A 12,548-nucleotide genomic window follows, 5' to 3' on the forward strand; every position below is an offset into this window, starting at 1 on the left:
ATTATTTCTTGTAATGTGTAACTATAAGTACTGGATATAATAGAGAAAAACTTGTTAGTAATTTTTGAATATTTGTTTTTAATGTATAGTTACCTGTAAATATTATGCTGTTCATTGGTAGCTGATTATTTTGTGAAAATTTGCAAAAAAAAAGCTTTATAAATAACATAATTCATAAGTATAGAATTTTTCTATCTGTATCATACAAAATTCATAGTAAACTGGTCCTCTACAGACAAATCTTGTAAATATCTTAAATGTCTGGGATATGTGTGAAATACAATCATAGAAAAATGGTAAATAATTTTCAATGAAGCATTTAAGTGAACACTTTATATCCCATGAAGTTAATGACACTGAAATTACAAAGAAATATTTCACAGGAAATTGTTTTTTCGATACATTTCAATATGAAAACTAAAGATCGGGATGTAGGTCAAAATTGTTAAGCACAAAGATGAATGGACAACCACATTTCCTGAATCACTTGGTATTGGAATAATTTGTTCACGTTTTAAATTTCTTAAGCTTTTGTTTCACCTTTTAAGATTACAATATGGTGACAATTCATTAATATGAAATTGAATGTCATGTCATCACAATCAAAATATCATTAACTGAATCACGCATGTGTCTGCTTAACCTGACTGCCCATATGTTTAGACCCCAATTTTAATAGATCGCTACATGCATATGTTCTGAAATAATGGCCAGTCTGGAAAAAAAAAGAGCAAATATTACTCCAGTCCTTGAAAGAGTATAACAGCTGGTGCCTTTCAAGCAAATGCTATGGAAAAAGGTTAATGAACAAACGTAAAGTAAAAAATACATCACACTGAGTCTTAAATAAATTCCTTAAACAGTCATTATGATTCAAATGTAAACAGAAAAGCATGGCTTTAGTGGTGCTCATGAAAACTCTCCACAATGGATGGATGCAAGCACCAGTACTGTTAATAAAAAACAATGGAAAACCAGTTGGCATTTGAAATACATGTGTTGTTTAGATAATACAAGCTACTAGAAGTGGTGTAATAGTGTGGGAGCATTTTGTGACAAAATTTGGGATCTTTGTTCCCCTTGGAAGGTTAAGTAACAACTATTATTATTACACTAATTTCATAATGTTGCATTTCCATCTTGATGGACAAGACTTAATACAAAGTCATACTTTTTTGGAATAAACTTAAATGTTCATTTTGCCATTATTATTTTTTGAAAACCATATTGCTTGAATAGTTTAGTAAAATTAAAAAAGGACTAAGCTATTATCATGGCAAAAAGGAATCCAACTGGATACAATGTGGCAAGTTCTAATAAGTGTCCAGTCAGTGTACTGTTTTAAGCACAATATTAGTTACTACAGTAACTAATTGTGTTAGTGATAAAAAAGGATATTGCTGGTTAAAGTAAGTTTGTAAAATTACACAGACTGAGTTTCAGCTTGACAAAGAGTTACATTTTTATTTCTTCTGAAATGAAATTGGCATATCCAGGAAACTTATAAACATCACATTTCTTGATAGTAACAAAACAAATGAAACCAGATGCAATGATTCAGGTCTGGAAACATGATTGAAATTTTGGAGACACTGAAAAATTATAGCTCTGACTATAAACTATTGTAACTAGCATATTCAATGATACAATAACCAACTCTAGGTTAAACACTAATTCTATTTTAACATTAATTTATAAGAGTAGAGGGATTGGTCTTGCAACAGCTTTTAAGGGATAGCTTCATTGAATGTAATGATTGTTTATTTTTTTCATGGTTCTATATTACATATTACTTTAACAATGTTTGTACTTTTTTCTTACCTTCTAAAATAAAACAGGTACTGGCATGGTGTTACAGCAAAATTTTTTATATAACAATGTTATCTTTAATTCTTCTCAATTAAAATATTTAATTGCTTGCTTTCTAATTATAGATTAATTCAGTAAAATACAAATTAAACTTAAAATATTGTGTTATTGGCTAACTTCTGTTATGTTTGAGATAATAAAATTTACCTAAATGCAATTAAAATTAATTATTAATTTTAAGGTATTGCAAAAACTTAAGTTACACTATAATATCTGCAGTTGTAAGTCATTTCAAAGTAACAGTTATATTAATGTCAGAAGTCTAAGTTATCCATAATCCCAAACTTTTGAGTACAACTTATGACCAAAAATGTGCAAATAGAATGTAAGTTACCAATTCTCAGTATTTTATGAAAATGAAACTCATTGTTACAGTACAATAACTTATCCATTTCATTCACACAGTTTCCTAATCATAGCAACAAAGCTTTAGGTGACTGTGTGCTAATAAACTAGCATGTTTGTACACCGAGATTTAGACATGGTGTCCAGTTTTAATATCCAACAGTTATTCTATACAAGTTAAGAACCTGTACAAAACAAAACAGGGAAAGTATGAAGACCAGATGGAGAGATAATGGCTCTAGCATTACAGTTAGAATTCCAGAAAATAGCATTCCCATTGTAAGTAAAGATTTACATTCCCATAAAAAAATGTCAGTTTTTGGTAATTTAACTTATAAATTGTTAAAATTTTTCACACTAGTGAAAGAAATTATCTCAACGTTAATCCACTTTTATGGATTTTGTAGTTTCACTTGAACATGGCTATTACTTAAGTATAAACATTTCATGACAGTGTTTTGTTTTCAGCATTGTGTGTGGATGTACTGATAAAATCTAAAGTCATGTGTCTAAGCCATTTAATCTTGTAGTCTAGTAGTGTATAAAGGTGATGGCAGATTCACTTCAGAACATACCTAGCAATATGCTGGTCTGTACAAATACTATTTGGTCATATAATTACCACAATTCTCCCCCCAACATACTTATCTGAACAGATGGTGTATGCTTCAAATAAGATCTAGTTATACAAGAAGTAATTTGTCAATTATTCATAATCATTATCAAACACTGTTGAATTACGAAGAATTAAAGACTTACAGTTTAGTTAACACTTAGTGTTATCAAACGTTCATTGGTTGTTTATTAGGTCTTTCTATATAAGAAAATAGAATGAGATCTCTGATCGAAAAGTAACACAATGAAAGGACCTAATAAAAGATAGACATAGGAATCTTAAAAATTTGTTTGTTTGTTAGAAATCTCAAATAATTCATGGTTATCTATTTTTTTTACATATGTTACATTTAGCATATGCTAAAAAATTTAAAATTTGACAGATACAATCAACAGTCTGTCAAAATTTCAAGTGAGGAAATACACAAATACAGAAAATCAGATGATTCCCAGGCAAATAGTTTGACAAATGTCACTGGCAGACACGATATGTTTTTCTGTTTGTTTTTTTATCAAATTGATTAACACTCACCGTTTCCATTTTTTACCATTCTAATGGAAGGCAAAATGATTAAAGCTCGATAACTAGGACAATTTCACAGTTTCACCATAAAAACATGAAACTAATACATACTTGCTTTTGACAGAAAAATTAATCACAAAAGCTGCCACTACAGAAATGTTTTTACAGTAGCTCAGAGTTCAATCAACTAACACAATATAACAATCTTTTTAAACTACTAAGTCTTTACAATACCTTGTCACTGCTGACCTCTTTCTTTGTTTAAAATAGTTTTGTACTAATGAACTTTTAATTTTGTCTCTTCTTCAATTACACAAGACAGAGATAAAACCAGAAGTTCATTGCCTACAATAACATTTTTTTTTTGTAAACTAAGTAGATACTTATGTACAACAACATAAGGCCCAGGTCTCGAACCGTAAGTAGGTCCCAGGTAACAACCAGCATCACAGGTTAGTGTAGCTCATTCCCGTGAAGTTTGTCTTGACTGTGCTTTTATCCTAAAAGAAAAACATTGCAGTGTAAACAACAAAAAATTAAATAAAAGAAATGGTTTTCTGTCTAATAAGTATATAGAATTATGTCATAATTCTCCTGTTAATTTTATTAACAGTATTATTTAAAATATGATATATAAAGATTATTTTGCATTTTTAACATTATGCACATTTAGGAATAACCTGCATCTCATAAACTGCCTGAACAGGTACGAAAAATGATTGGGATGACAATGGAAAATATAAGTAACATTGAGTGTATATAACTGGTAAAACAATATAGTAAAATGTAAGAAAAATTTACTTAATTAGCAATGTAGATAGCTTGCTCTGATCAGAAGTTAATATTGATTAACCCTTTTCAGCATGTTGGCATTAGAAAGGATCCTCTATATTTTGATTCATAGAAATTAATAACTTATAAATGAGACTATATCTGAAATACAGACACTTAAAACAGAAAGTATAATAACTTAAATGTTTATCAACATAACTTAATATTTTTACAAACTTAGATGTTACAGTTGAATAAAAGGCACTGTGACAAAGCTGCACATTATACCAATAATAAAAAGAAAAATACACCTGAAACCTTTGGCTTGAAGGTCAAATTTCACACACACTTATTAGCAATAATACAATCACAGCTCTAATGACATAGTGCACCAGCCTACTCTACTGAATGTTTCAAGTAAAATACTCTTCATATCATTAAAGTGATATATATATATATATATATATATATATAGTCTTATTAATAATAATTACTTCCATCTTTCAGATGTTATGCACAACTAGTTTAAAAGTAAAAACCTTTCAATAATTTCTAGGCTTGTGCTCAAAGTTTACATAGTTAAGTTATAAGTAAGAGTTTTTGTTAAACAAAAACCTAAGTTTAGCTACATCAAAAAATTAAATAAACAAGCTGAGTGACCAATAAAATGAACTTACATACTTTGTAGACTATATGTAGGGATGGTCAGATTAACTCAACAGACACAGTACACATATGCATACTTGTTGCATGTTTCTGGCTTCCTTACCCCCCCCTAACTTACTAATGCTACACGTATATGATTTATCTCCATTTCAACTTCATGATGCATATTTTTGTTTTGTTTTTTAATGTCATTGGTCAATCACCACTTAGCAACTATATATATAGATTAGAAATTCAAGGTGTATGTTGGCTGTAGTATGATCATGTAAAATGTTGTTTCAGTTTATTTCACACAAACATTTTCACAATTAAATTTTTATTGAAACATCATCTAATGTCTGTCATTAAAACATGAGTATCATTACGAATATCAGCAAATTCCACGTGCAACACTAAAAAATCAACTACAACAAAGTTTTGTACTTTAAAAGATGATTGCCATTCACTTTCATTTGTTTCTCTACCCAAGCTCAAAAACAAGGCAAGAAATCATTGCTAAGATACTAAACCAGAAAGTGATCAACCCATAAAACTGTTCATCTTTCTTTTTCTTGTTTCAGTTAACTCTGACTACTTTATTACTACAATCAGTTTAAATCTAAATCCACTGTGTGTTTCTGGGTAGTGCATGATGTAATCATATAGTTGTAATAACTAGTTGTAATGAAAAACCAATAAAATCATATTTGTAGTGTAAATGATGTTGTCATTACCCCCTTGAAGTTTGGTTTCTTACAGAAAAATGGTGTTAATTTTAAAATCTTAAGTACAGGATGAAACAGAAATTACCAACCAATAACAGATGCACATTTGATGAGTGTAACATGTAACATAATCAATGTTTTGTATACCATACAATCACTGTCTTTAGGGAGCCAACTCTTATATAGTGTATGAAGTAACAGTAAATAAATTCAATACAAGTTTTGTTTCAGATTCATAGAATACATTAATTTTATGATGTACAAATGGCAGTGCCAAAAAGAATGAAAACTAGGAATATATAGTTATACATAGATCATCCCTACATCACTTTCAATATTAAAATGTTAAACTGAAGTACATGCATGACTCCAATATTGCTGCAAATGTAAATTATATATTCCTGACTGTTGTTTATTAAAATATAGTCACATTAGGGAACACATCAATATAGTGTAACTAAGAGTCTAGAACTTGCATACAAGAAAAACAGAATTAAAATATTTCCACATTACTACCAACAATGTATGAGGTTGGTCAAAATGACCAACTTTGTGATCATTTTGTACTTGTGCACTATATTGTAATATAATATTTTAATATTGGAAGTCATGTACAGATGACCTATGTTTAGCTTTATCATCCCTGTATTCTTCTTTGCATTTGTTTCAGCACTGAGACCTCTACATTGTTTTTACACACACAAAATATTTTAATACTTGTTATTTTTATGTATCATAAAAAATAAATAAAAATTATGTACATCATTTGAAAGCACATGTATTGATGTACATATTAGAAATTTACAACCCAGACAAAAAAGGAAAGCTCTATGGTTAATAGATTGAAAGAAAATAATCCATGCTTTCAGAAAATATTTTTTATGACATTGTTATTTGAAGAACAAAATTCCCAGTCAATTACATTAAAAAATACTGACACCACCAAGTTAAAAATTCACACTTTAAAAACCTGAGCTAGAAACAAGCAAAATGCATGTACAAAGGTAACAGATTTGCAACTGTTTCATATACTGACAGGTTTTTATTTAGGCAAACAAAAATTTAACTATTTTTACTTCCTAAGTAAAACTTACATTTGCAGAAGATGAGAAGGAAATCAATAATTAGGATTATTATTTTAAACTTTCATTACTTGTTAATAAACTTATCATTTATTACTTTCATTTTGTAGATGATCTGAGGGAAAAAAAACCCATCAAAAATAACATTTCAAATTTAAATTGTATCTTTATGCTCTCATAAAAAACACCAGATACTTTGTTGCAATAAAGACAAAATTGAAATAGGCACAGCACAGCATTTTTCACAACAAACCAGTACAATCATCTCAGCATAACATAGGCGAGTGTGTTTTAACAAACAAATCTGCTGAAACACTATGTTCATCGTAACACACCATGTGCCCATCCATATTAATAATACTTAACTCTTTCTAGTTATCATAAGATTGTAGAAGTTTTTATAGGCAATGGTAGCCATATTGCTATCCCTAAAAAAAGATGTATAAAAAAATAAAGTATAAAATAATGCCAGTTATATTTCTTTTTCCTGACTGAATTCATCTAAAATCATTTAGTTCAACCTTTAAGAAGTTTTTAGATTTCCTACCTGTTAAAAGATTATACCAGAAAATTTACCTTCATCACAAAAGAAAATACGAATGTAGTATCACAGCATATTATGTATTTTAGAAGAACAAGGATTTCATTATCATTAATGTAATTTGATTTTTACTTATATTTAACAATGTAAATTTGTTACTGGAAATAGTTTTTTTTCTCCTTTCTGCAGATAACTTGTGATGGAATCATTGCCATTTTTATAAAAAATCCCCTTATGTTAAATATTTTTGTGATTAACATAGAGAAGTACTACTATGTTCACCATGTGCCTATGTTAATACTTACCTTGCAATGTTATTACACCAATATATTGATCACAGCACACTAAACACCTGTATTAAAACTTATAACCAATAAAATTATTAGATCACATTCATCACAATACATACCATACATTTGGGTTAAAATTTAACTTCAACATTTATTGTACAAGTTTAATCATTGTAATAAATCAGACAGTATGTTCATCAAGCTGCATGATATACATTTAATACTACATAACCAATACACAACTCACCATACACTTGTGCTAACACACAAACCTAATAACACACCATATAACTCATAACACCTAACTCACACAGTGTTGAAATCAACACGTTCACCGCACTCCTTTATTTAAGTACCTTCTCTCTTCATTCTTTATAAGCAACAGCTGTTGTGTATCAGTAAGCTGTGCCCGGTAAAGCTGTACAGAAGTGTCATCTCCTCGTCTCTCAGACTCCTCAATTCTCTGAGTTAGTTCCCTGGATTTATCTCGGAGTTGCTGAATGGAGATGTAAATGGATTCTTCCTCCTACATGATACAAAGGTTAAGAGTTTTTTTATAACAAACAGAAAATTAAAACTGGAAATATTCATAGATAGGATTTTCATTTGATTTCGTTTAATCTGCAGTATTGTAACATAACAGATTTTCACAAGTAAAATATAGTGATATTACAAACTTCTTTTGTTTGGAAAAAATTAAAACTTCTACAGAAATGTAGACTATTAAATTTGCTTTGAGAATGGTTGACCAGATATAACAATGTGTAAGATAATGTTCATATAAGGACTGTTTGAAACCATATTTAGTTCAATCTAAATGAAACAGAAGTGTTCTGAATGCAACTGCTTTTTCTGACATAATTTGTAAATCAAATTACACAAACAATGATTGAAAGTTGTGTTATAAAATTATTTTATCACTGTCAGTATAGACAGAGAAGTATTTTGAGTGGCAAATGACAAAATAGACATTTCATGTTGAAAAAGAAAAAAGTAATAAATGTGTTTTTACTGCAGGTTTAATTTTTATTGGAACTCTTCTCACTGAACTCAGTTTACTTTAATGCACACAACATAATTACTTATACTAGTGCTCATTTGAAATTAACTAAATTATGTTAACTTATTACAGCATATTTTTTGTTTTTAATACCTAAAGAAAGAATGTTAATTTACAAAAAAACTTATAATAAACAATAAATAACAAGTGATGTTGCACGTGCACTAAATTAGAAAACTTAGTTTAGAATGAAATGACAACAGATTATAAAAATACACTGTTCTTGGATACCAAACTTCTATGCAAGCATGATCATAACTTATTCTCTGTTAATAAATATTTATATGGATTTGCAATAAAACTTTTCCTGGAACAAAAAAAAAATATACATATATACACTTCACAACTTATTCTTGGATAAGCTTTAAGGACCTTACATAATACAACTTATCTTGAAATAAATAACTTTTCTGTGAATTTTAATCATAACTTACCCTTGCATTTCGAATATCTAAGTGAATCAATAGAGAAGCCAGCTCTAAATCTTCACTAAAATCATTCTTCAAAGGCACACTTCGAAAACCTTTATAGAACCAAGAATCATACTGTCTTAATAACATACTACTACACACAAATAAATACTTTTATAAAACCATTTTATAAAACTAAACAATATTTATAGAATCATGAAACAAACTGACTGCTATAATAAAATACACCATTACATACAACTGAACAATAATATTTTTCTAGAACCATGAAATGTTTCAAGTGCTGTAATAACACACACTATCACTCACAAGTAAACAAAAATCTTTACAGAACAGTGAGTACAATATTTTTTTACTCTCCCATTAAGTCTTGTCATAACTAACACAATTAGATAGCAGTAAACAGTGCAATGAATGCATTTTTTTTTACTGTCCTACTAACTCATGTTATAACTTGCACTAAACAAAAAGAACCTTTACAGAATAATGAATCCAAAATTTAACATTCTACTAAATCTTGTAATAACTTACATAATCAGATAGAACTAAACAAAATATGGATCTACATAAAGTGAGTTTGATAATCAAGAAATTATGAAGCATGTTTTGGGACAAATTTTTTTTTATAACTTACTACAAATTCAACAAAAGTTTCACAAGAAACACTCAAACATAAGTTGTTTTTTCCTAAATTAAACAAGTTCTTAACTAAATAATATAATGCCTCTGAAAAAGCAAGTAACATTAGTCCACCATTGCCTGAAATATTTTAAAAAATAAAATAAAACACAAGCTACTCTATTTACACACAGTAACCCATACTGTTTCACAAAATCTTAAGTGGAAAACATAAATTAATTTTGCCATTTGGAGAGAAATATATAAAACAAATAAGCTAATATTCATATTGAATACTTGTAAATCACAGTGCTTGCTAAAATAAGGTACAGACAAACAACAATTCAACACACGATTCACCTCTACTACTGTATTAAACACACCTTAACATTAGATAGATTTGTTCCTATTTCACTAGAAGATACAGCTTCTTTATACATCATAAAAATAAATACTTAGATTCTGTTACCAGTCATACCTCTTCTTAGACAGTGAAGAGGAAAAGTGGCTTGCCCTAAGAAGTTGGGGTCTCCAAACATATCCTCATCCTGAACTACAAACCTTAAGAGAGCCAAATTAGGGTTGTGGATGTCAGTTACAAAGGTTTCATTCCAAATAGGGTTAAAGCCATTGTCCTCTTTGAAAGAAAATATACAGATTATATTCTGCCAAAGAGACTATTAAAACTTGATACATGTTAAGTATAAATATGAATTTTTACTTGATATATTATTAATAACAGATAGTACATAAAACTGAGTTGATTAAAATAATATACTGTTACTAAAATTTTCCTTTCTTCTACAAGAACCAAGGAAGCTCTTTAAGAAATACTTTTTATCTTTTAAGCTATTATGGAGTGACAAGAAACAAAAATATGAGGTCTGTTCAAAAAATACGCAGACTGACGTCATAAAACAAAATGTACTTTATTTAGAAGTTACAGGTCTGGGACCCCTTCAAAGTACTCTCCTCCCCAACGCACACACTTATCCCAACGGTGTTTCCACTTGTTGAAACAGTCCTGGTACGCTTCTTTTGTAATGTCCTCCAGCTCCTTTGTCGCATTTGCCTTAATCTCGGGTATCGTCTCAAATCTTCTTCCTTTCAAGGGTTTTTTGAGTTTGGGGAACAAGAAAAAATCGCAAGGAGCAAGGTCAGGTGGATAGGGGGGTGGGGAAGAACAGTGATCAAGTGTTTGGCCAAAACTCATGAGTTCTAAGGACTGAATAGGCTGGAGCGTTGTCGTGATGGAAAAACCAGTTGCCACTCCTCCACATTTCTGGCCTTTTGCGACGGATGACGTCCCTCAGATGTTTCAGAACTTCAATGTAGTAAATCTGGTTCACTGTGGAGCCTTCGGGAAGGTACTCGTGGTGAACAACACCCTTAGCATTGAAGAAAACTGTCAGCATCGAACTTGGCGAGCTTTTTTGGGTCTGGGAGATGTTTCACCCATCCACTGGAACGATTGGACTTTCGTTTTAATGTCATAACCATAAACCCATGATTCATCACCTGTTATGATCCTTGACAAGAAGTTTTTATCTTCTTCTGAACGATCAAGCAGTTCCTGACAAACCTGGATGCGATGGGCTTTTTGTTCGTCCGTCATCAGGCGTGGCACAAATTTCGCAGCAACGTGATGCATCTTCAATTTTTCGGTCAAAATCTTTTAACAAGATCCAACTGATATCCCACACTCTTCAGCAAGCTCCCTGACAGTCAGACGTTGATTTGCCCGCACCAGGGTGTTGATTTTGTCGACGTATGAGTCGTCAGTTGATGTGGAAGGACTCCAGGACGCTCATCATCTTCAATGGACTGTCGACCATCCTTAAAACGTTCATGCCACTTGAAGCATGCCGTACGCTTCATAGCAACATCACCGTAAGCCGTGTTAAGCATAGCAAAAGTTTCAGTCGCAGATTTTCCAAGTTTAACACAAAATTTCATAGCAAGTCGTTGCTCCTTCAGGTCATTCATTCTGAAATCCGCCATACGAAAAAATCGCACTTCACTTAAAACCGCGTAGCTAATACACAAATGAAGATATCTGCAATCGGGAAATGGCATCGTAATCAGCTGATCTGTGCGAACCTAGCGACACCAAGCGAATTCTCCTGAAACCAACTGGAGCCGTGCAATTCAAACAGTCCAGATATTTTTTGAACAGACCTCGTAGGATCACAAAGTAGGCTTCTTAACCTGCAAGCAAAGTTTTTTGAGATAAAAAACAAGTATAATTCATATTAAACTATATATATATATATATATTAATTTTAGAAACCCTTATTCTATAATAGTAGAGAGCATTTCATTTTTGCACACAATTTCTCTGACATCAATTAATATTTATTTAAAAAACACAAAACTCTGACCTTGACCTCATTTGGTAGCAATGAAAGTAAACAAAGGGATGATGATCTCTAAGAATGGAAGTTGGTTTTTAAATTTAAAAAACAAGCAATACCACTGCATAAAACAGTGCACATTTTGGAATAGTGGAAATTAAATCTGTGATACTGGTTTTAACAACAAATTTTAACACAATTAACTTTTACAGTTCTCTATTTCTTCTAGAAAATTAAGATAAGGAAAATGTAATAAACTTCAGTTGGAGATATATTTTTAACCAGCTTACAGTACTAGTCTGTAAAGTAAGCCTACATAGCTGTTGTAACATATTTTATCCCTTACATATCATTGAATATCATGTAAATTAGGTAAGTTTTCCTGCAGTTATCAAGGTGATTCTAGAGCTAGGTTTAAATGATAAATATCTATCCCACAAGTAAAAGTAAACTCTGATGTTTCAGTTTATAAAATGCTTCGAAACATTGATCTAGTATACGTGTAATACTATTTGCAGGTTGAAACTTAAAACGTTATCTTTTAATATATCAAGAACAATGGTATCTACACAATATGCCAGTAATGCAATATTATTTTCAAAATAACTTATATAGTACCTTTTGTTAAATCTAGATTAAACTTGAGTAGAGGGTTAGTTTCATGTATGGCAAATTAATT

General features: G+C 30.4%; 1 protein-coding gene across 3 annotated transcripts in view; it reads right to left on the reverse strand.

Moving 5' to 3' along the window:
• Positions 1-1,437: 1,437 nt before the first annotated feature.
• sl (small wing phospholipase C gamma 1) overlaps positions 1,438-12,548 on the reverse strand; it is a 76,291-nt gene continuing 65,180 nt past the window's right edge. Inside the window, exons 30-33 of one of the 3 annotated variants that reach the window (XM_076484094.1) lie at positions 9,994-10,152; positions 8,901-8,989; positions 7,763-7,932; positions 1,438-3,852 (exon numbers count right to left, since the gene is read on the reverse strand). In XM_076484094.1, the coding sequence (XP_076340209.1) occupies positions 3,816-3,852; positions 7,763-7,932; positions 8,901-8,989; positions 9,994-10,152 (455 nt within the window). In that variant the 3' untranslated portion in view covers positions 1,438-3,815. Of the gene's footprint in view, positions 3,853-7,762; positions 7,933-8,900; positions 8,990-9,984; positions 10,153-11,586; positions 11,724-12,548 lie in introns of those variants that run through there. The other 2 variants (XM_076484093.1, XM_076484096.1) reach the window with 2 other exon arrangements.

Source organism: Tachypleus tridentatus, chromosome 13 (genome assembly GCF_004210375.1).
Source record: "Tachypleus tridentatus isolate NWPU-2018 chromosome 13, ASM421037v1, whole genome shotgun sequence".
In the NCBI taxonomy this organism is placed as follows: domain Eukaryota; kingdom Metazoa; phylum Arthropoda; class Merostomata; order Xiphosura; family Limulidae; genus Tachypleus; species Tachypleus tridentatus.